Source organism: Emys orbicularis, chromosome 1 (assembly GCF_028017835.1).
Source record: "Emys orbicularis isolate rEmyOrb1 chromosome 1, rEmyOrb1.hap1, whole genome shotgun sequence".
In the NCBI taxonomy this organism is placed as follows: Eukaryota; Metazoa; Chordata; order Testudines; family Emydidae; genus Emys; species Emys orbicularis.
The window spans coordinates 116223758-116247226 of record NC_088683.1 but is presented as its reverse complement, the minus strand read 5'-3'; the positions used below and the strand labels follow the sequence as shown (position 1 = coordinate 116247226).

General features: G+C 44.6%; 1 protein-coding gene across 1 annotated transcript in view; it reads left to right on the top strand.

Moving 5' to 3' along the window:
• KDM5A (lysine demethylase 5A) overlaps positions 1–23469 on the top strand; it is a 72536-nt gene that overhangs the window by 32477 nt on the left and 16590 nt on the right. The window contains exons 12-22 of the mRNA XM_065399196.1: positions 287–449; positions 1982–2101; positions 3504–3698; positions 3826–4007; positions 4269–4393; positions 4671–4821; positions 12526–12640; positions 19200–19555; positions 20107–20245; positions 21225–21404; positions 21777–21932. Coding sequence (XP_065255268.1) covers positions 287–449; positions 1982–2101; positions 3504–3698; positions 3826–4007; positions 4269–4393; positions 4671–4821; positions 12526–12640; positions 19200–19555; positions 20107–20245; positions 21225–21404; positions 21777–21932 — 1882 coding nt within the window. The remainder of the gene's footprint in view (positions 1–286; positions 450–1981; positions 2102–3503; positions 3699–3825; positions 4008–4268; positions 4394–4670; positions 4822–12525; positions 12641–19199; positions 19556–20106; positions 20246–21224; positions 21405–21776; positions 21933–23469) is intronic.

Sequence of the window (23469 nt, the reverse complement as noted above, 5' to 3'; positions counted from 1 at the left end):
TGAAGAGAAAGTGAGCAGGTGTGCTTAAATAGCCTGCCTTGGCTTGGAATAACACAGGAAAGTGCGGCAGGGAACTCTGCTACCTGAAAATACCTTGATCAAAACGGAGTGAGACACACATCTACACCCAAGAAAGGCAACGTCTGGGGAGTTGGAAGCCTGAGAGTGGGTGCCATTGCTGAGGGGAAATACAGGTGCAGTTGTCCTTAACTGACACACCTTGCATTAGGATGACATCCTCACTTTCCTTTAGGTAATGTGTATTGTGGGCTATGTTTTCTGCCAGGGGAGAGCCGAAGACCTGGTATGGAGTGCCCTCTCATGCAGCAGAACAACTGGAGGAGGTGATGAGAGAGTTGGCTCCTGAACTGTTTGAGTCACAGCCTGATCTCCTGCATCAGCTTGTCACCATCATGAACCCCAATGTGCTGATGGAACATGGTGTGCCTGTGAGTAGTACATGAGAATTTCTTCTATACCTCTGTAACTCACTGCTTTTTTATATACCTTTCGCTTTGTGACAGATTTTCCTTATGATGTGTTGGAATAGCATTTAAGAACTCTTATGGTGATCCCTCGGATCCAGTTAATCAGTTAAGGGGTAGTCTTTCATCTAATTCTCTAGCATGCTGCAGTAGAAGGAGGTAATGTTTTGCTGAAGGACTTCAGTGTGAAATTGAAGTCAGTGTAGATGTAGCAGAATTCAGTTAGTGAGAACCCACTAGGGGCAACCTATTAAATGATCTTAAGTGGCTCACCTGATCAAGAGAGAATCCTCTTGCAAAAAGACCCCAAAAAGCTGTAAATAAAATAAAATACGATATAGAACAAATATATTCACTGCATATCACAATTATTTGATTTTTGTTCCTGTGTTTATCAGCTGTTAAAGAACCAGATATCTGAATTCAATATGTTAATTAAATAGTAATTAACTACTGGGCTTTGGTTAAATATCACCATTAACATAGTCCAGTATTTGAGGGTGGCCAGCAACAGATGCTTCAAAGGAAAGTGTAAAAAACCCTGTTATAGGCAGATGTGAGGTAACCGCCACATTAGGTCTCATCATGATCTCTAACAGTTTGAGATTGATTTAAGTCTTGAAGCATGAGGTTTAGTATCCTTTTGAAAATTTTTGTTAGCATGAATTATAACTGTGGCTATTCTTGATAGCAATATATATGTCCATTCCCTTTTTAATCTGGAATTAAGAAAATATCGTACTACGAACCAAATTAATGGAACATTGTCAATTTAAAATGTTGTGTAAACAGATTTCGTTTCCTTTGTTACTATTGATATTGTAGCTTATTAAAACTAAAATCTTTAAAATGTCATGTACGCGGCTTTTGCTGTTTGCTTTTTAGTTAGCTTGGCCAGTGAAAATCAGTGAAGTTGGATTCATAGATTCACTTTTGTTTTAAATATTTTCATTTTCAGGTTCTCTACAATGCAAAATTGTAGCAATGGCTACAAGGTAGTTAAATTCCTTTGGAATTTAAAAATATAATGAAAACATTTCTATTTCTCAGGTTTTGTAAAATATGAATTGTCCCTTTATGTCACGACCAATCACTTTCAGTAGGCTAAATTGCATCTCTGGCAGATGTCCAAACAAAGCAAAGTATACTCTTTCCCAGAGGCTTTTAAACTTTGTGGTGTGAAGGGTTAAGTGACGATCCACTAACTGATAGTAGAGAAACTTCCTACCTGAATCCCAAAAGGGACAAGCCCTGTGATGGGCCTTAACTGCTGATTTATTTATTTAACCTTTTTTAGTAAGGTTGTCAAAGAGGATTTAATTTTCAAAAGGTTAAACACCCTCCTAATCTATCCTGCCCTAGCTAAATTCCCTATTGTCTCCTATAGGTGAAGGGAGATGGTTTCACAGTGTCCTTTTTTATGAATTATTTTAACTTTCTGTCTGCTGCCAATCTCAGTTTTCTCCTTCCTTTCCCCCACCCTGATTTGTATTTAGGTGTACAGGACCAATCAGTGCGCTGGTGAGTTTGTTGTGACTTTTCCTCGTGCCTATCACTCCGGATTTAACCAGGGCTACAACTTTGCTGAGGCCGTGAACTTCTGCACTGCAGACTGGGTGCGTTCTGTTGCACATGTCTGTCCATGTCTCTGCTAGCTGGCCTTTATTAAGAGAATGTTAGTAACTTGTTAATCTGGATAGTAATCTCATATGTTACAGCAGTACCTGGCACTGCTATAGTTAAGTCATTCGAGTTTCCATCACAAAAAATGCATTTTGAAGGTCTTACAAATCAATTCTAAATAGCTTCTAGTTGACAACTATGAATATTGGCTTTCTTTTAAGCATGTGTCTGAACTAATCCTGACAATTCACACTTCAGTTAACTGCTAGGGCTGCCGAGGTGCTGTCTGATCCAGTTGTCCTTTCTGCACTTCTGTAGAATAGATAACCCACTGTGCTAAACCCCAAAGAAAAATGCTTGCAGCTGTGTTCTCCCTTTCCCTTGCTGTGACCAGTTACTGCAGTTCTTAGTGGTATAAGCATTAGCTCAAGACCCCTATTGTACCATGACACTGCATAGCTAGAAACAGATGCAGGGCTCACTTTGGTAACTAGCTATGTAAGATTCCTTTTGCTTAGTCTAAAATATGAACCCATTGGGTTCCAGTAATCCATATACCTAACTCCACTAGCTTTTTGTATATTTAAAAAAGATACAAAACATGGCTCTCATTCTGTAGGTTCTGGAGACCTTGTCTTTGATAACTGACGCAATTTATCCATTATAATTGGTTACCTCCATAAAGACACTGTTCTTTAGTTGATATAACAGGAGTACTTGTGGCACCTTAGAGACTAACAAATTTATTAGAGCATAAGCTTTCGTGGGCTACAACCCACTTCTTCGGATGCATAAAGAGTGAACCATATATTGAGGAGATATATATACACACACATACAGAGAGCATGAACAGGTGGGAGTTGTCTTACCAACTCTGAGAGGCCAATTAAGTAAGAGAAAAAAAACTTTTGAAGTGATAATCAAGATGGTTCAGTACAGACAGTTTGATAAGAAGCAAGTGTGAAAATACTTACAAGGGGAGATAGATTCAATGTTTGTAATGGCTCAGCCATTCCCAATCCCTATTTAGCCCTGAGTTGATTGTGTCTAGTTTGCATATCAATTCCAGCTCAGCAGTCTCTCGTTGGAGTCTGTTTTTGAAGTTTTTCTGTTTTAAGATAGCCACCCGCAGGTCTGTCAAAGAATGGCCAGACAGGTTAAAGTGTTCTCCCACTGGTTTTTGAGTATTATGATTCCTGATGTCAGATTTGTGTCCATTAATTCTTTTGCGTACAGACTAACACGGCTGCTACTCTGAAACCGTTCTTTAGTTGATGTATTTCTAAGTCTGCCTTTTCCCAACTCTTGTTGAGGGAGGCAAAATGGGGAGATGTGGGACAGCCCCTTGGAACATGCCCCCAAATAATGACTTTGTTGTTGCTTGGCATTTCCTAGCTTCCCATTGGACGTCAGTGTGTGAATCATTACCGACGGCTAAGGCGTCATTGCGTCTTCTCCCATGAGGAGCTGATCTTCAAGATGGCTGCAGATCCAGAGTGTTTGGATGTGGGGCTTGCTGCCATGGTCTGCAAGGAAATGACTCTCATGACAGAGGAGGAAACGCGCTTAAGGGATTCAGTTGTGCAGATGGTGAGTACCGTGAGTGCAGCTCCTGCTTTTCATCCTATTGGTGCGGTGCAGGGTTAATACAAGACTTCTTGAAAGGAAGTGTGCTGTTTCGGACTCATGTCTTTATCAAGTGTCAAATTTTTGTCAGGGAGTGCTGATGTCAGAAGAGGAGGTGTTTGAACTGGTTCCAGATGATGAGCGTCAGTGTGCAGCCTGCAGGACCACGTGCTTCTTGTCTGCTCTTACTTGCTCTTGTAATCCTGAGCGGCTCGTATGCCTGTATCATCCGACTGACTTGTGTCCCTGTCCCATGCAGAAAAAGTGTCTCAGGTACACAAGTTTCCCCATCTCTCCTTTCCCATGTGCAGTCTGTCCTGTTACCCAGAAACTTATGGTGAAATATAGTTGTTGTTTTCACCTACCTCTTTCTAACCAGCAGGGATAGCCTCCTCATTTCCCATGAGGCCAAGGAATCTTGGTGTAATACAGAGCTTCTTAACCCTCATCTGTTGATCTCTATGAATAGAAATGGATGTCCTATGTATTACAGGAGGTTTAATGCTTTTGCTCTTTCCCCCTGTTTATCTACAGGTACCGGTATCCATTAGAGGACCTCCCTTCTCTTCTGTATGGAGTGAAAGTTAGAGCACAGTCCTACGACACTTGGGTCAGTAGAGTTACAGAGGCACTGGCTGCCAACCTCAACCACAAGAAAGGTCAGACTTCCATTGTTGCACACTGTAGCAGTTTGGGGGAATCCCCCCTTCGTTCAGCCCATTTTCCCAGTGATTCCGGCTATGTGAAAGGAGGGATGTTCTTAGTGGAAGTGGAGAGATGGATCTAATTGAAAGTGACACAAATACTAGATGCTTTTCATTGCTGCTGTGCATTTCAGATCTAGGTAGCATGTTGGGAACTTGTTTGGGGACTAGTGAAACAGACGAAGATGGCGTTAATTTTTGCGCACAGACTACTTGTATCCTATTATTGCAGATGTGATTGAGTTGAGAGTGATGTTGGAGGATGCTGAAGACAGGAAGTATCCGGAGAATGATCTCTTCCGCAGGCTCAGAGATGCTGTGAAAGAGGCAGAGACCTGTGCTTCGGTGGCACAGCTGCTTCTGAGCAAAAAGCAAAAACACAGGTAAGGCCAGGAGCTTTTCAATCTTTTCTATGTGTGTCATCTTATACCTTCCTCCTGTCACTCGGATGCTGAAGTGGAAGGCCCCTGAGGCTTCCAGCATGACTGGGTAGAAGCCCACCATCTTCTTTCTCCAGTGGTGGGGTGGCAGGGTAGTGGCAGGAATGCTGCGGTAGGGGACCGTACTTTCACAGATCTGAGATGTTTTCAGCATCTTGTTTGTCAGCAGAACTTTGTACTGAACTATGGAAGCATGAGGGAGGGAGACGGGGTGTGTGGGTGCGGGTGCTGATTAGGGATTCAATGACCGTGGATAAGGCTACATTTTAGTGACAGGTATTTTTAGTAAAAATCATGGACAGGTAACGGGCAATAACAGTCGTGACCTGTCCATGATTTTTACTAAAAATACCTGTGACTAAATCTTACCTGCTGGGAGGGGGCGCTCCTGAAGACTGCTGCTAGGTGTGGGGGGACAGCCCGGGGCCCCACTGCAGCTGGGGGCAACCCAGGGCCCCCTGTCACTGGGGGGGAGAGGGTGAGGCGGCGACTTGTGTTCCCAACGCCGATCTGGGCAGGGGGTAGTGAGGTCCCCCCTGCCGCCACTGGTCCAGGCCGGGGGCGGCCCGCGGCCCCACTGCCGCTGGTCCCAGATCACTGCTCCAGGGCAGCGCTGGGGACCAGCTGCCTGGGGCTGCCAGAGCAGCAGCCAGTGCGCCTGGCCCCTGGGCTTCCCCAGCTGCTGGGGTGGTCCTGGGGTCAGCCGCACTAGCACTGCAAAATTCACGGAGGTCATGGAAGCCGTGACCTCTGTGAATGATTCACAGCCTTAACCATGGAAGGGGTTGCAGGGAAAGAGACAGATCAACAAAAATGTAAAAGTAATGAAAATTTAGGGTTAAACAACATAAAAGTGTAAGTGCAAATTAGTGTGGGTCAAGTACACCAGTGGAAATGGGAAACAGCCCTCTGCTGATTTGCAGCATCAGAGATACTGTATTGCCCTATCCTGCCCCCCACAAGCCTACCTCTTCCGGCAGTACCCAGGTGTTCCCTGTATGTTCCGACCTTGCTAGTGCTGTGATGGTGATATCAGCCTGAGTTATTAATTTGGCAGGCCATTGAATTTTTCTGAGGAATGCAAGGGAGGGAAGGGAAATGTTAACTTTCAGCAGTTTATGTCTTAGCCAAAGCTGAAAGGAGTTTCAAGGAAAAAGAAAAGGGCTTCTGTAGCTTGAGGACTGATGTCCTCAATATCAGAGGTTTCCTGCAAACAATTCAGGTGTGAGAGACTCTCAAGAAAAGTCTCAAGAATCCTTTTTAATGGCAACCTAAATATAGTGGTCACTACCAGTTCTCCCTTTAATATACACACACACATATTTTAAAGTAGTTAAAAAAAGTAAGAGACAGAGATAAAAATAGCTAAAGCAGAGCACATCTGCTATTTTAATACTTTCAAGGAAAATGTGGCAGTCAGGCACCAGGTTTTTTTTCTATTCACTTTTTATTAATTTTTAAAAGTATGTTCAGAAAAAGCAAACATAGCTATAGATAAACTTCTCCTAATCTATTAACCATTTCTTACATAACCTTAGCTTGAAACATTTAATTATATATAATGTGAATGGTTAAAATATAAATCAAATACACCTCTACCCCGATATAATGCGACCTGATATAACACGAATTCGAATATAACGCGGTAAAGCAGTGCTCTGGAGGGGCGGGGCTGCGCACTCCGGCGTATTAAAGCAAGTTCGATATAATGCGGTTTCACCTATAACGTGGTAAGATTTTTTTGGCTCCCGAGGACAGCGTTATATCGGGGTAGAGGTGTATTTGTATTACCCAATTTACAATCAAACAAAATTAGTTTATAAAAATCCAACTAGTTAAAGAAAAACTGTTAAGTTTGGTTCTACTCTTTATTTTAATTTCAGAGGATGGTGATAAAGTGGGGAAGGGAACGAAGTGGGTAGAGAGAAGGGAGAAGCGAGGGACAGAGCATGGATCATTCAGATACTTCCAGGAAAGGATCCCATAGCTCTGAGAATTTTTCTTGGATATTTGTTACGGTATACAATTCTTCGTCGTCTTCGAAGAGTGCTCCTATGCGTGATCCACTAGGTGTATCTGCACAGGCAGTGTCCGTTCAGCCTGCACGTCCGCTCTCCCTCCCTTATGCTTTGACTTGAAGCTAACTAGCGCTGTGCAGGCAAATCACCCTCAGTTCCTTTTCTATCACCCCTGGCCTGAGACTGAGCGAATAGCAGTCCTTTTCTCTTTACCTATTTTTATAGTGTTTAGCTCCTGTTAGAGTTATTGCTCATTTTCCCTTAGCTTTATAGGGTTTCTGTTGGCTTTCCTGTTTTAAAAAAAAAAAAAACCCAAAACCTGCAGGGCACAGGCACTGAAGTGGTGGTACTGCCTGCCAAACGCAAGAGCAAAGACCTTACTGTCTCTATGAAATTGGTACCGACACGACTACCTCCAAAAAAACCCTTGTCAGACCGATCTCATGCAAGATCTCCGCCAGTTTCCTCGGTACCGTCAAGTCAGTACCGACAAGATCTGATGGTACTGTTCACCACGATACCACAGGAGTTTTGATTTTCCAGAGATCTCATGGTGGCTGAGATTCTGGAGTCCTACTCCTTGGTTCCGGGGCTCTGGTAACGAGCACCTCTCGATCCCTGGAATCATCACTGGCATCTGGTCATTCACCTCCAGTCTTTTTGTTGGCTCCACTGCTATCCAGCAAGGACTCAGTGACCAGGAGGATATCCACTCACTAGCCTCACACCAGGGCCCTCCCAGTTGCACCCTCGGTCCGAGCTTCAACACCCTTGAAATGGCCACCTTGGGTACCACCACCCTCGCCCTTTTCCCCAGTGGCCATACTGGGATCCATGGGCAGCGTACAGGCACCATACTTCTTGGGCGTCTAATGTCTCCCACCAGAAATCGAGACGGTCTCCCTCAGCCTCTGTATCCAGAGCCCCAGAACCTCAAGCGGCAACTTTTGAGGAGCAAAAGGCCAGACTAGAAGAGGAGATTACACCAATGACGAATAGCTCCTTCTTGTGCCCCAGATGACGCAGTGATGCCCCCTCCACCATGCATGGTGGACGGTTTTAAGCTATTTCTGGATCTAACAAAAAGGTTGCCAGACACACTTCAAATTCCGCTTGAGGAGGAGGTGAAAGATACCCCCCATAAGCTACTAGGCGTATTGCATACCTCCTCTTCCTCCTTGAGAATCACATTCCCAGTCAACAAAGTGCTTTTAGTTCTTGTTGAGGTCATTTGGCACATGCCAGCCTCTATTGCACCAACATGCAAAAGGGCCGATAAAAAGTACTACGTGCCCTCCAAGGATGTGGAGTTCCTTTTTTCTCACCCTCAATCCAACTCCGTCGTGGATGTGGTAAATTCCTGTGGCCAACATCACAATCAATCCACCTCTCATGACAGAGACTGGAAAATACTTGATTTATTTGGTAGGAATGCATATTCCTCGGTGACTTTGCAATTCAGAATTGCAAATTACCAAGCCTTAATGGTGAAGTATGACCACATGAGTTGCTAAACTGAATGCATTTATTGACCACCTGCCGAAGCACAGCGGGACTAGTTTCAGGCCATCAAAAATGAGGGGCAGTTGGTATTTAACACCATTATAAATGCTGGATGCAAAGCGGGGCTTGGGGTGAAGGCTGACAGCTCGTGATCCCCCCCATGTAATAACCTCGTGACCCCCTGAGGGGTTGCAACCCCCAGTTTGAGAACCCCTGGATTATACCGTCACTGGAACAGGGAGATTGGTTCTCGGCCATCAGCCTACAGGATGTCTACTTCCATATATCAATCCAACCATCCCACAGATGATTCCTCAGGTTTATGTTCCATCTGGATCATTACCAATACTGGGTGCTTCACTTCAGCCTCGTATCCGCACCCAAAGTATTCTCCAAGGTCCTCTCCGTAGTAGCGGCCCATCTGTGCACCTTGGGGATCGTGATTTATCCATATTTGAATGACTGTCTCCTCAGAGCCTGCTCCTTCAACGATGCCCTACAGGCCACCCACAGGATGATAAACATATTCACACAACTGGGCTTACAAATCAACATTCAGAAGTTGACCGTGAGTCCTGTACAGTGCTTGAAGTTTATAGGGGTCTATCTTGATGGAGCGAGAGCGTTCCTCCTGTCGCACAGATTTCACACTCTGCCCACTCTAATAGAGACAGTTAAAGCAAGCCCACAAATGACAGCCTGACATTGCCTCCAGCTTCTCGGACACATGGCGGCACGCACATTTTGATCTCTCATGCCAGACTGCACATGACATGTCTACAGGCATGGCTCAGGTCTGTCTACATACCAATCAGGGTCAGGCTAGACAAACCAGTGTCAATACCCTCCAGGGTCAAGCACTCCCTGGAATGGTGGAAAGACTCAATAAACGTCTGTGCAGAGGTCCCATTCACACAACCCCCAACATTTCTTCTAAAAATGGATGCATTCCTAATAGGTTGGGGAGCCCACCTGAACAACCGCAAGATTGAGGGCAAATGGTCCCCCCAAAATGGACTCTCCATATCAACTGCTTAGAACTAAGAGCGGTTAGAAATACTTGCACACACTTTTTTCCACTAATCAGAGACACCACACAAAAATCACAACAGACAACATAACATGCGTGTTCTATATAAATTGACAGTGGGGCACCAGATCACTCTCCCTGTGCACGGAAGCACTATAACTATGGAATTGGTGCATTTGCCATAATGTTGTCATATCAGCTGCTTACCGGCCAGGAAGATAACAGCCGGCAGTTTCAGCTGCAAGTTCTTACAGGACCATGAATGGGAAATGAACCCAATTGTGCTCCACCGCATATTCTCTCACTGGGGAGCTCCAGCAATTGACTGGTTTGCCATTTACCTGAACAGGAAATGCCCACTCTATTGCTCCAGAGCCAGTTTCGGGAAATGCTCTCCTTCTCCCATGGGATAAAGTCCTTCTATCTATACACCTTTCCTCCATTCCTTCTGCTGACGAAGGTCCTGATAAAAATGAAGAGAGAAAAAGCAAAAGTTATACTGACTGCTCCCAGCTGGCGGAGACAAACGTGGTACCTGTATCTGGCACAGCTAGTAATGTATCTACTAATCCCTCTCCAACTCACTCCTCTTCCTCTCCCAGAACAACGGGCAAACCCTCTATCCCAACCTACGGATCTTCTGGCTCAAGGCCTGGCTTCTTCATGGTTCCAACATGTAGAGCTGCTTCTCTGAGGAGGTGAAAGAAGTATTATTACACGGTAGAAAATTGGCTACTCATCGCACTTACTTGCAAAAATGGAGAAGATTCCAGGTCTGGTGTAATTCCAGACATAGCCCCGATAGCTTTCTCCCTCCCCTTTGAGATGTGTGTCCCTATGGGTGCTCCGCAACCCACCCTTCTCCCCTCTACTTTGGATGCTCAATAGGGGCTCTGCAGTGGAGAAGAAACTGAACGTGGTTCACCCATGCAGCGCTAGTTAGCCTCGAGGTAGAGCACACTGGAGAGAGAGCACTTGTGTGGGCCACTGCTATCTAAAATCTCCAATCAGAGTTGCAGGCACACAGATACACCTATAATGGAGGACCCATAGGGGGACACATCTCAAAGAACCAGCTTTACTGCACAAGGAGAGTAACTTCCTCTTTCCCATGGTGGCCAGGCTTACAAAATCAATGCTCCCGTCTTCAATTGTTCGTTGCTTTTTGGATTTCTGTTTTTGTAGTTCTAATCTTTTAGTAATTAGTGCTCTGCTTAGCCAAAGTCTTCAGATTTATTCAGCTTCCAGTTAACATCCATTAGATTTTAAAATTGCATGTTATCTTGTAGCACAATTTTATTTGATAAGAAAAAATAACTCTGCAATTAAGTTCTGCTCAAAGCATACAGGTTTAGGAGCATTCCCAGAGCACATGGAATCACAGTGCCAAAATTTGTCTGTCTTAATGGTATCTGTTTGAACAGATGGAGAGGAATCAGGTTATTTAAAAACAAATGAACTACTAACCAGATGTGTGCCCACTGCTCTGTTCATTTTTTTGTAAGGTGTCCTTTTTTAAATAAAAGACGTAAGTTCTTAGGGCAGGGACTATCTTATGTGTTTGTGTAGCATCTGACATAGTGGCAGCTCAATCTTTGCTGGGACCATTGGGCAGTGAGAGGCTGGAACTAACATAAAGTAGAGTCCTTCAAGCATTTATCTATACAGATCCTGCTTTAGGCGCATGCACGCAAGCCCAGAATCTTTTAGTCGACAGTGTCCATTGAGGCTGCATGTGCTCCCTGTGCACCCTCGCGCCCCCTAAAGAGAGGGTATAAAAGGCAGAGCAGTCCCAACCGCCTCTCTTCCTTCTTGCCACATGTGGCAGCGAGTCAGCAGGGTGAACAAAATTCATGATTTGGCTGGCCCTCCGTATACTGTGATCCATAAGGGCAGAGTTACACTCAGGCTATGTCCACAATTTTTACTAGAAGTAGTTTGACTTTATTTTAAACCAATTTAATGGCTTACAGTATTTTTACCTAAGCTTCATAATTCTCCTGCAGAAACTAAGCTCCACACACTGGACGGTCTCAGGACTACGATCTTTTAACTTTCCAGAACAAAGCATTTTTTAAAATCTGCTAGACTTCTTGTACCTTTTGGTAATAAGTATAAGGGGCAGGCTGTATCCTCTGACTTTCTAAATGGGATGCAGACTGCATGAAAATTCACTAGTTGAGTAAACTACCTGTTCCCTCACAAGTTAGGGTATGCTCTTCAAAGTTGACATCTATGCCTTGTTTCAGAGGGGGTCCTTATTTCTAAAATTGTAGAGCAGCTACTTGGAGTTCAGTTAATACATTTATCAATCATTACTCCACTGTGATAGCTTGTAGACCACATGTGCAGCTTGGCAGGGCAGTTCTACAGTCATTATTTAGATAGGATTCCAATCACCTACCTTGTAAAGAAAAGCGGTTATTTACCTTACAATTACTGAAGTTCTTCAAGATGCTTTTGTCCACACACATCTAGGACCCACCCTCCTTCACCACTGATAAGGAGCCCTTATCGGGATTTCTGTATTAGTGAAGGAATTGAGTGTTGTTTGTGGCAGCTTCCTCTTAATCTCTCACTGTGGGGGCATGAGGGTGCACAAGACACACATTCAGCCCCAAAGGACACACTTCTGGCTAAAAGTTGCTAGGCTTGCACACGCATACAGTGGGATCTGTGTGAACAAAACTATCTCAAAGAGCTCCAATTTCTGTAAGGTAAGTAACTTCTGTTTGCCACATCTGCTACTCCTAACCTATTGCCAGTTGTGGCTCCTCCTAGGTATGTTCCTGATGTAATGGTACATTGTGTTCACTTCAATAGAAACTGTTTGCCATTGAATTACAGTGCGCCTGTTGGGGAGATGATGGAGATTTTACTGGCTCCTTGTTAATAACACTTGGGAACTCTGTGGTGCCTGTGAATAGAATTGACTGGAGATTCAATGTATGGTCCCATGAACACTGAAGTGATGAGACTTTTAAACTTCTTGATAGTTGTGAAACTCTCTACTGGTGGGAGCTCACTCAAGTGAGTGTTGCCCACTGTTTCATCTAATCTTGTTTGTAACTTTGCATCTCTTTGCTCATACAGCAGGCTGAGCCCAGATAGCGGGAGGACTCGGACCAAGCTGACGGTGGAGGAGCTGAAAGCATTTGTCCAACAGCTATTCAGCCTTCCATGTGTCATTAGCCAGGCCCGACAAGTAAAGGTAGGTTTTGCATCCATTGTTTGGTGTATTGGGTTTTGTGACACCTGGTGAAGTTTCCCAGTATAGAGTGCAGGGTAATTTTGCCTCTCTTGTAGTTTAGCCCTTTCTGATTTTTCTTTGCTGTCCCCTTCCCCCCCCCCCTTCCCCCCCTTCTGTCCCAGAAGTATACTATTCTCCAGGCTTCTTCTTTCTTAGCTGATAAGAAGGTTTTCTGACTTCCATCAATCTGCTTTGGTGCAATTGAGCAGAGTATGGGCATTGTTACTGTGCTTTGGCTGACTGGGTGACAAAGGTCATGAAAAATTATCTTAACTCAGATAGCAAAAACTTTCTTTCATTCTGCATTTTTTCCCATCTCCTTCTTTTTTATCACTTGGAATGTGATATCACCCCATTTAATCCCAAGGGGATGGGAAGCTGTCTGGCACTTTTATATGTATGCATCATCTGGTATGGGGTACAAATAGAGTTACAGTACTTGCCTGTACTGTTTTCAGTTCTAGGCACCACATTACCAGGAAAACTCTGACTAAGTGGAAGAGGTTGAGAAAGGGAAAAATGTAAAGGGCTAGAGAGCATTGATTAGAGGAAATGTTGAAACTGCCAAGTGTGCTGTGCTTTAAGAGAGAGAACAAAAATCTACAAATCTACAAATATTTGAAGGGTGTAAACACCAAGAAAAGGAGGGGAACTATTTAGAATGGTTTGAGGGGACCTAGCTAAGAGTAAAGAGAAGATATTAAAGGGAAACTTAAATTGAATTTCAGGGAAAACTTACTCCGAGAAGGCTGTGGAATAGTCTCTCAACAGAAATGATGGAAATCTCCTCATCTGGGATGATTTAAAACTAGATTTAGATTTAAAACAGTAAAGTGCATTAACAGTTCTTCAGTGGCAGGGTAATGGACTGAATGGAATTTTTCATCGTTTAATTTCTAATTTAAGACAAGTAGATATTTGCCATGACACTCCTGGGCCTGAGGAGTAGACTCAAAAGTGCTGACTCAAACTTGGGATTCTTCTTCAAGTGCTTTCACATGTCCATTCCAGTATAGGGTGCACAGCTGCTGAAATTTTTTTCCCTCCAGTGTCATCTGTCGGGTCAGCTCTGATATGCTCTGGAGTCGCATGCTCAGAGCACCTGTATGAAGCCCCCTGCCGACCCGCGCCCTCTCAGTTCCTTCTTACCGCCCATGATGATCGCTGGAACTACTGTTCTTGCTTTACAAGTACTTTTCTCAGTGGACTTTTCTGTCTATTATTGTATATAGTTAAGTTTCTGTTAGTAGTTAGTTAGCATTTCTCCATTTTATTCTCCACCCCAGGGCATGCCTCGGTCACTGGGCTTCAAGACTTGTGCCTCTTGTAACAAGGCTATGCCTTTGAGCAACCCCTCATTCCAGCTGCCTTTAGTGCCTGGGGGAAGCTCACGTGCGGGAGTGCTGTAAGATCAGTAGGGACTTTAAGCCCTCCACCAAAAAAGATTGAGACGTTAGGCTTAAGTCCATCTTAATGGAGGCAGTGCTAAGACCTCCTTTGGTGCTGAGACATTGAGACTCTGGCTTCAATCTTTCGGCCTGCCTCATGAGGTCCAACAGACTCTGCAGGACCTTCCCTTTGAGGGCACTTCACTCTCAGTTTGGAGTCTTTTCCAAGCAACATGGCCTAAATGACTCCAGGGCTAACTTGAAGTTCCTAGGTCTTTATACCCAGGCACCCAAGAGGAAGCATTATAAACCTCATCCAGCCTCTCGAATCTTTCTGCCAGCTGTCTGACAGGACTCTCACAGGAAGAGGAGCAGGGACTTTAGATGAAGGCCTCCCCAATCTTTGTCTGAGTCTATGCTCCTCTTTCCCCCCCCCGACACTCTGGGGGTTCCAAGCAGGCCTTTTGATGGGACGCTCGGGGACGACGTACCAGCACAGAACTTGGATCCAAGCTCTCCTTTATTTGCGGACCGTTTATCCCATTCCTGTTGGGCATGGGCCCGTATCAAGACAGACCTCTGGGTGCTAAGCAAGATAGAAATGGAATATACCCTTAAGTTCAGTTCTTCCCTGTCCCTATTCAGGCACTATTCTCATGAGCAACTTCTAGCCCAAGAGGTGCAGTTGCTCCTTAGGGTGGGAGCCGTGGAAGACGTTCCTCTGGAATTAAGGGGCCCCAGGGGTCTACAACCGCTATTTCCTAATCCCAAGAGCCAACGGTGATCTCAGATTAATTCTGGACCTTCAAAAGCTCAACAGATACATGAATAAGCTAAAGTTGTGCATGGTCTCCTTGGCTTCCATCATCCCCTCCCTGGATCCAGGGGACTGGTATGCCACCGTTGATTTGAAGGACGCTTACTTCCACATTTCGATTTTTTTTTTTTTTTTCCCCCCGGGACACAGAAAGTTCCTCAAGTTTGTCATGAATCATGTGCACTACCAATTCGCAGTTTTCCCATTTGGCCTGTTGGTGGCCCTGCAAGTGTTTACCAAGTGCGTTGGACCAGGGTCCAGGTGGAGTCCAATATAAAGTTAATCCATTCAACATTCCAGGACTTAGGTCTGCTGATAAATATGCAGAAATCTACCCTCTTCTCCGGCTCAGAGGATGGAGTTTATCAGGGCTATCCTCGATTCTGTTCAAGACAGAGCCTTCCTCCAAGAAGGCCAGTTCCAGATAATAATAATGCTTATAGAGAGCCTCAGAGTTCACCCCATCATGACAGCAAGCAATTGCTTGACGCGCGTGGGCTACATGTCCTCATGCACCTATGTGGTGCAGCATGCAAGACTTTGACTTGGACCTCTCCAAGCGTCGCTGGTGTTCGTATACTCACCAAGCAGACGCTATTTGGACACAGTCATCGCAGCTCCCCTGTCAGTGATAGTCTCCCTCAGCTGGTGGTTAGACCTACTGACTGTGCACTTGGGAGTCCCGTTCTCAAGATCACAACCATCTATATCTGTCGTTACAGATGCTTCAGTGATGGGCTGGGGTGCTCACTTGGGTTCCCTCAGAACTCAGGGCTTCTGGTCTCTGGAAGAGCGCTCTCTACAAATCAACGTCAGGGAGCTCAGGCAGTTCTCTTGGCTTGCCAGATGTTCCAGCAAGAAAGTGTCAGTTCTCATACGATGGTGGTGTTTTATATCAACAGGCAGGGAGGCGCTTGCTCCTTTCCCCTGCGTCAGGAAGTGCTTTGCTTGTGGGAATTTTTCGTAGCACATTCGATCCACCTCAGGACCGCCTATCTTCTGGGGTCACAGAATGAACTATTGGATCACCTCAGCAGATCCTTCTCCGACCACCACGAGTGGTCCATTCTCCCAGATATCGTGAAAGCCATTTTCCAGAGGTGGAGAACTCCCTAGATAGATCTGTTCATCACAAAGCACAACAGGAAGTGTCTCCAGTTCTTCTCTCTCGTAGGCATAGTCCTGGATCTCTGTCTCCTTTCTCCTTCCTTGGACAACTCATCTCTTCTACACGTTTCCTCCTATTCCTCTCATACACAAGGTCCTGCTGAGGATCAAACGAGACAGAGCGTAAGTCACCTTGATAGTGCTTTGAGCAATCTTTATCTGAATGTATCAAGAAACGAGGTCCAGATTTCTTTGAATTCATATAATCGTTTTCTGTGTTGATAAGCTATTTCTTTTGCTGCTAATTCAGACAGGTTCAAATACCACTCCTCTATTCTGGGCAGAAGTCTACTCCTCTGTTTTTGTAAAATCATTCGCTTAGTAATAATTGTGTCCCTCAAGTCAATATCTGTGTGGTGGAGTTAAACCCAGCATAGTAGGTACAATTACCTAGGATATAATTTTCAGCTGAGGCTAGGTTGCTGAAACAGAGCCCTATTTTCACTCTTTTATCCCCCTCTTTCTGCAGCTGCCTGATTGTTGGACAGTCTCACAACACATGCATCAGAGTTCCTTTTTCTTTATTAAAGCACCAACAAATATCTGAGGACAAGGCCCCCATCTTGCACAACCTCTGTGACACCCAGTAGATTTGGAATAGAATCAGTCATAGCCTGAAATCCACAGAAGCATTTTTAACATGCCGTAACATGCTCTGCCATTGGAGTTCTTTTAATGGCTTGATAACTTCCCTTCCAATGCTTTCACAAAACTCCAAACCAATGCAGTTCCTCTTTGTTGTGGATGTGGGCCTGGGAGTTTATGAAGCTGTTCCCAGTAGCTCTGGGGCCTATGGCAGTCTTAGGACATCCAGACCAAATTGATACATTAGTAAGGGTTTAGCTGTAAGTACTGCCGCTCCGCTGAAGGTGGCAAATGATATAGTTGTTTTAGTGTTAGAAAAGAGAGACCGCCCTCATCCGTGAGGAATTGGGAAATCCATATAATTCCCTTGCTCAGCTAGTTCTTCCAAATTATATTTTTTTCCCCAAATTTGCAAGACTGGGTTACCCCAGATATATGCTGTTGTATGACGGTGAGGATGAAATTGGTACCTCTTAGTTAGGATAGCCCAGACTCTTCTCACGGTTGCTACTGTAGGCACCTTGTTTTTCTCCATCAGATATAAAGAGGAACCCAGCAGACCTGCAAGGGGAATTGGATGCATCAGTACCCACCCATGTGGGTATAAGAGTGTCTGCATTTTGGAACCAGTTTACACCTGTAACACGATAAAAGCATAGTAATAATTTGGGGTGTCTGGGAACCCAATCCCCCCATCCCCTTAGCTATAGGGAGTTGGAATTTAAGTGTTAGTAGTGGGCATTGACCAGGACCCCGCAGAAAGACTCTAATAATGTTGTTGTTAACGTCTCTAAAATAAGATGGAGGGGAATATACAAGTGGGTCACTTAGAATACAGGGGAGCCTTGGCAGAATATTATTTTTTTATTGTATTTACCCTTCTCCAGAGGCTCAGGGAAAGAGGATGCCATCAATTTGTATCATTAGTTACTTGAGAGAGTACAGGATTTAAATTTACCTTTACTAGTTCTTAATATTTCTTGGTACTTTTATATCTAGGTATTTGATTGCATCTGTGACAGTTCCATTGAGAAAAAGCCTTGCCAGATGACAACCAGGAGATTGCCTTAAATTTTTAACAGTGAGGGTAATTAACCATTGGAACAATTAACCAAGTGTTGTGGTGGATTCTCCCATTACTGGCAAATTTTAAATCAAGATTGGATGTTTTTCTAAAAGATGGATGCTCTATGAAATGTTTTGGGGAAATAACATGGCCTGTGTTACACAGGAGGTCAGACTAGATGATCACAATGATCCTTAAATAAAAATAAATAAATAAATAAATAAATGGAGATATCCTATCTTCTAGAACTGGAAGGGACCTTTGAAAGGTCATCGAGTCCAGCCCCCTGCCTTCACTAGCAGGACCAAGTACTGATTTTGCCCCAGATCCCTAAGTGGCCCCCTCAAGGATTGAGCTCACAACCCTGAGTTTAGGAGGCCAATGCTCAAACCACTGAGTTATCCCTCCCCCCTTCTGGCTTTGGACTTTATGAATCTATGAACCTCCCTAGAATAGATGCAGTTATACCAGTATAAATGTGCTTGACTGGTAGAGCTTCCTCCTGTATGAGTAGAGGAGTAAGCTATACCAAAATAAACACATTTATACTGGCATAACTATGTCCACCTTCAGGGTTGTTCCGATATAGCTATCTCAGTTAGAGGGTTAATTTTTCATCAAAATAGTTGTAACAGTACAAAAACTGTTAGGCCAGGCCTAAGTGTCCCATTCAATAAAGCTCATGATATAAAGTCATTAACTTGCAAATTTGGGGTGTCACATAGCAGAAGCTTGTTGGCTCTCTGAAGATTAGAGGGCTCTGAAACAATGAGATTATTTGCAACGGCAGGTGTTCCCCTTAAGTAGGTGGTGGACATTGGTATTAATGTTACTCATTGTTAGGTATTGGATGAAAGGGACAGTGATCACCCATCCACACAATCCCACCACCAATGGATTTGCAAAATAAAACTATTTCCCCCCCTCTGTATTTTCCACTTGATTCATAGTTTAAAGCTGGAAGATACTATTAGATCATCAAGTCAGACCTTCTGTGTATCACAAGCCCTTATATTTCACCCAGTCACTCCTGTGCTGAAGCCAATAACTTGTGCTAGTGTTTGGCTAAAGCATATCTTCCTTAAAGGCATCCAGTCTTAATATGAAGAGCCCAAGAGATAGAGAATCCACCTCTTCCCTTGCTATTTTGTTACAATGGTAAATCATTCTCATTGTTAAAAATATGTGCCTGATTTCTAACTTTCTAATTTGACTGTGTCTGGCTTCAGCTTCCAGCTATTGGTTCTTTTTCCACCATCCTTAGTTGGTTAGCAAACACTGATATGTGTTTAGTTTAGATCATCTGTTACCTGCCGCTATGAGTGTTGATGATTTAATAGTCCAGATGGCGCATAGCTGGAATAGCTCTGAACCTTTACGTGGCTGGTCATTTTAAGTTGAAACAGCTGGTTGACCAGCTAGACAGCTCTTGCTTTGATTCTACTGTGCATATTTGTAGCTGAATGGCTGCCTATGCTTGCTGTACATCTGTTTCAGAATCTTTTGGATGATGTGGAGGAGTTTCACGAGCGTGCTCAAGAAGCCATGATGGATGAGATTCCAGACTCTTCCAAGCTGCAAATGTTGATAGACATGGGCTCTGGCCTCTATGTGGAACTTCCGGAACTGCCCCGGCTGAAGCAAGAGCTGCAGCAGGCACGTTGGCTGGATGAGGTGAGGTTGACTCTCTCGGACCCTCAGAGGGTCACTCTGGATGTGATGAAGAAGCTGATTGACTCAGGTGTGGGGCTGGCACCACATCATGCTGTAGAAAAGGCCATGGCTGAGCTGCAGGAGCTACTTACAGTGTCCGAGAGATGGGAAGAGAAGGCCAAGGTCTGCCTGCAGGCAAGGTGAGCATTCCCTTGGTAGCTATGCTATGTCATAGAAGTCCTCTTTAGTTGGAAGGAGAATGTCCCCTTAAGTAAATATCCTGTCTGTCTTAGGAACGTAGTGATGAGCGGGGCTGTGAAAATCTAGCCAGTTTCTTCACTGTTTGATGCTGTCTGTCTCACTAAGTTTTTAAACTGCGAGTAGTGAACTGTTGTAGTAGAGATTATGCCCTGTTGGGGTTGGCAGTGGCCGGGGAGGAGACCTAAGCATTCCCAGAATGGCTTTCCTGTTGTTTCTTTACTCTCATGAGATTGTCACCACCACCAGCTTCCTGTCAAGGTCATAAGATTGAATTTGAGGTCAGTTGCTGATGCAGTGTCCTCTGACCTTGGTGGTGAATAGGCCATCAACTTCCTCATCTCTGCTGGCATCTAGTAGTGAACAGCCCCCTCCAAGACCAGCGCTGTGGTATCCTGCACTGCAGTGCAGTGATACAGCTGACCTGCCACCTGACTTCACTTCACTGGCACTTTGTTGAGATAAGGCTGGAATCAGGTTTTTCTCATGCTAGACCACGACAAAGTATGATGGCCCTGGAAAGCATTGTGAATGAAGCAAAGAACATCCCAGCTTACCTGCCCAATGTATTGGCACTGAGAGAAGCCCTGCAACGAGCTAGAGACTGGACAGCCAAAGTGGAGGCCATTCAGGTAGGACTAATAGCAGGCAGTGAAATCTGTTGGCATGTGCTCCTTTCTCTGTCCTTGAAGGAGGTCAAAGGGACGGGAAGCTTATTTGAACTTTTAAACTTGCTTACCTTGTTCTTTCCATGTTTTAACTCTTTGCTTTGTTCTGGGCTGCCATCTGTTCCCCCATGGGAAACCTATTCCTTTCTTTTTCCCTTTCCTATGGGCATCCCACCATGAACCACAAAGGCCATCAATTTTCTCCATTGCCCCAAATGCAACTCTGTAAAGGCCCTTATTTGGTCTTAATACTGTTTGGTCTACAAATTGCCACTGGAGATGCGTAGCTGTGATGCAAGACTCGGTACATCCAGGTGTCCAAGTCATTGAGCTGACTGTGCAAAGGATTTTTTTTTAATTTTGATTATTCCACATGTATTTAGTGCTTTCATTAGGTGCCAGATTTGACAGTCCTGGAGACAGAAGTCTTCTATCTACAGAATAGGTACAACATGAGCAACAGTAGTCCAAGTGTCCCCTTGGCACTACCCTACTGATGTACCTCAGCCTTGGCTAAGAGGGTCACCTTTAGGGAAGAGAGGGGCGTTGTCTCCATGGTCCATGCAGTTCTTGACATTTGGGCTGAGTCTGCCATTGGTGGTGGTGCTGTGTTTTTGATGCAGTCACATGTTTACTGGGAGGTAGACTGAGAACTATCAACTCATTTCACATGGGCTCCTGAGCAACCATCAGCTAGTAACTTTGGGTTACTCTTAACCTGGTTGGATTTGAACAAGCAACCGAGGTGAAATGTTATCTGATTACTAGTTCCCTGAGCCAGCCAGTTCCATCAGAAATTGTCCATTAAATGGTAAGTTTATATTACACAGGAATAGCTATCAAAATATCAGTCAGATGGGGGGTGGGTTTCAGGGCAAAGTTTGGTCAATGATTAAGTTCAGTGCTGGAGTTCCGTGGTTCAGAGTATTGTGTTCTACCCCAGAACTGTAGCAACTACGCCTATCTGGAGCAGCTGGAGAGCTTGTCTGCAAAAGGCCGTCCGATACCAGTACGTCTTGATGCCCTGCCACAGGTGGAGTCACAGGTTGCAGCAGCCCGTGCCTGGAGGGAGCGCACGGCAAGGACTTTCTTGAAGAAGAACTCAAGCTACACCCTGTTACAGGTGAGCAGCAGTCAGTTATGTATCAGAGCCAGGATATTGGCCTTGATGTCCCTCTGCAACCTTGGAAGTGGGCATATGGGTTATAGGTTACCCCTCCATATGATGGTAGGGTCAAACATAAATTTCAGTTCCGTGTCAAGGAGGGACATGGTCATGTTAGTCTCCTTTGGGTGAGTTTGTGTACTGAGGGTTTTTGCCATTACTGCTAAGGAGGTGGAGTAGAACTTGTGCTTTGTGGAAAAAGGAAAAAGAATTTCTACTATGATGTGTAATCATTCCATAGTATATTGTTCTCATCTGTGCTTCAATGCCTTGTATCGGTTCATCTGACTAGTGTCCTTGGGTTTTACATTGTTGCCTTTGTGTTTAAAGGTTCTGAGCCCCCGGAATGATATTGGGATTTATGGAAGCAGTAAGAATAGACGGAAGAGGGTGAAGGAGTTAATGGAGAAGGACAAAGACCTTGATCTGGAATCCCTGAGTGAACTGGAGGATGGTCTGGAGGAAGCCAGGGACACTGCATCTGTGGTGAGGAGCTATGTAGAAGGGCTGGTGTCTTCTGCGGCTTGGGGGCTTTTGAGAGATCCTGTCTGTTTTAACCACTAATAGCTCACTTGCATTTAAAGTCCAGCCTGCTAAGTGTTCTTGTCCTTGTGGAAATCGTGAGGACCATTAAATGAATCCCACTAAAATGAATATCTCAATAATAGGCCTGATAAAAGCAGTTCAGGTGTTTTTAGGGATGTTTTAAACACATTTGGACAGTGGGAGGAAAGGGAAGTACAATTCAGAAAGAAAATGCATTGGGGTAGAATGGGAGTTTGCTGAGGAAAGCTTTAATTGAACAAGGGTTAATAAATGTGCACTCTTCCATTCATCATTTATGTACATAAACTGAAACCCTTGCGAAATACCTGAAAAGAATGAGCTGCCACCACCCACAAAAAGCAATGTGAAAAAGATGTGATTAGATTTCACCCTGCCATGTGCCAAACTGAACTAAGTTCTACCCAAACAATGTAGCCTTCAGAAATTTACAGTTAAAGAAATAGACCTGTTTAAAGCAAAATGTTGGTGCAAGCAGATGAAGTATTTGAGAAGTTTTTTCCCCCGTTTTGGTAGGGGTGTGCAAAATTTTCCCTACTAAGGGCTGTGTAGCCACTTACCAGTAGATGAGGTCATCACATTATTGATATAAGGAGACGGTTACGGTTTCTCCCAGAGCTTTAATGCAGATAGCAGCTGTTAGTTTCTAAAAACCCTCTTACATATGTATGAAGCTATTCCAGCCCCCTCCCACACAAACTGCAAAAATAGGGTTGAATCGCTTGTTGCCTGGTACTATTCTTTTCTTGGGGGGGGGGGGGGGTGTTCGTTTGTTTGTTTGTTTTTAATCGAGAAAAATGTCACATAAGACTACTCCATAGTGACTGGATGATACCAGAAATTAAAGTAAGGGCCCAATAGACATCATCTAGATTTCCTTCCTAAAGGAGTGAGGAAAATTGGCACAGGCTGAGAGCCTGCAGTTATGCCACTTTGTGTGTGATCATTAAGGCTAAGATTTAATCATGGGTAATTTTAGTGAAAGTCATTGACCGGTCACGGCCATGTGACCTGTCCATGACTTGTACTATATTCCCCTGACTAAATCTTGAGTGTTCTGTGGGGCTCCGGGGGTGCAGCTACTGCTCTGGAGGGGGGACTCTGGGGCGCCCACTGGTGCTCTGGGGGGGTGGGGCGGCCCAGGACTGCCACTGCTGGTGGGGGGGCCAGTGCAGCTTGCCCCGGGCCGCCCGAGCTGCTCCGGCAGCCCTCGGATCAGTCGCACCTGCTAGCTGCAGAAATCACGGAATCAGTGTCCTCCATGACAGACGGCAGCCTTAGTGATGATCCATCAAATCTCAAGTTCAGCATGGTTAGACCATGTCTTTACTTCGATGAGAGACACTAAGGAATACCCAGGTGCTACAGGGAAGGATGGTGGTGATTCAGTAGGTGATGCTCTGCTTTCTGAATTGGTGTTAAACCTATGCCTAATTATATTGCATAGGGAGGGTGAGGT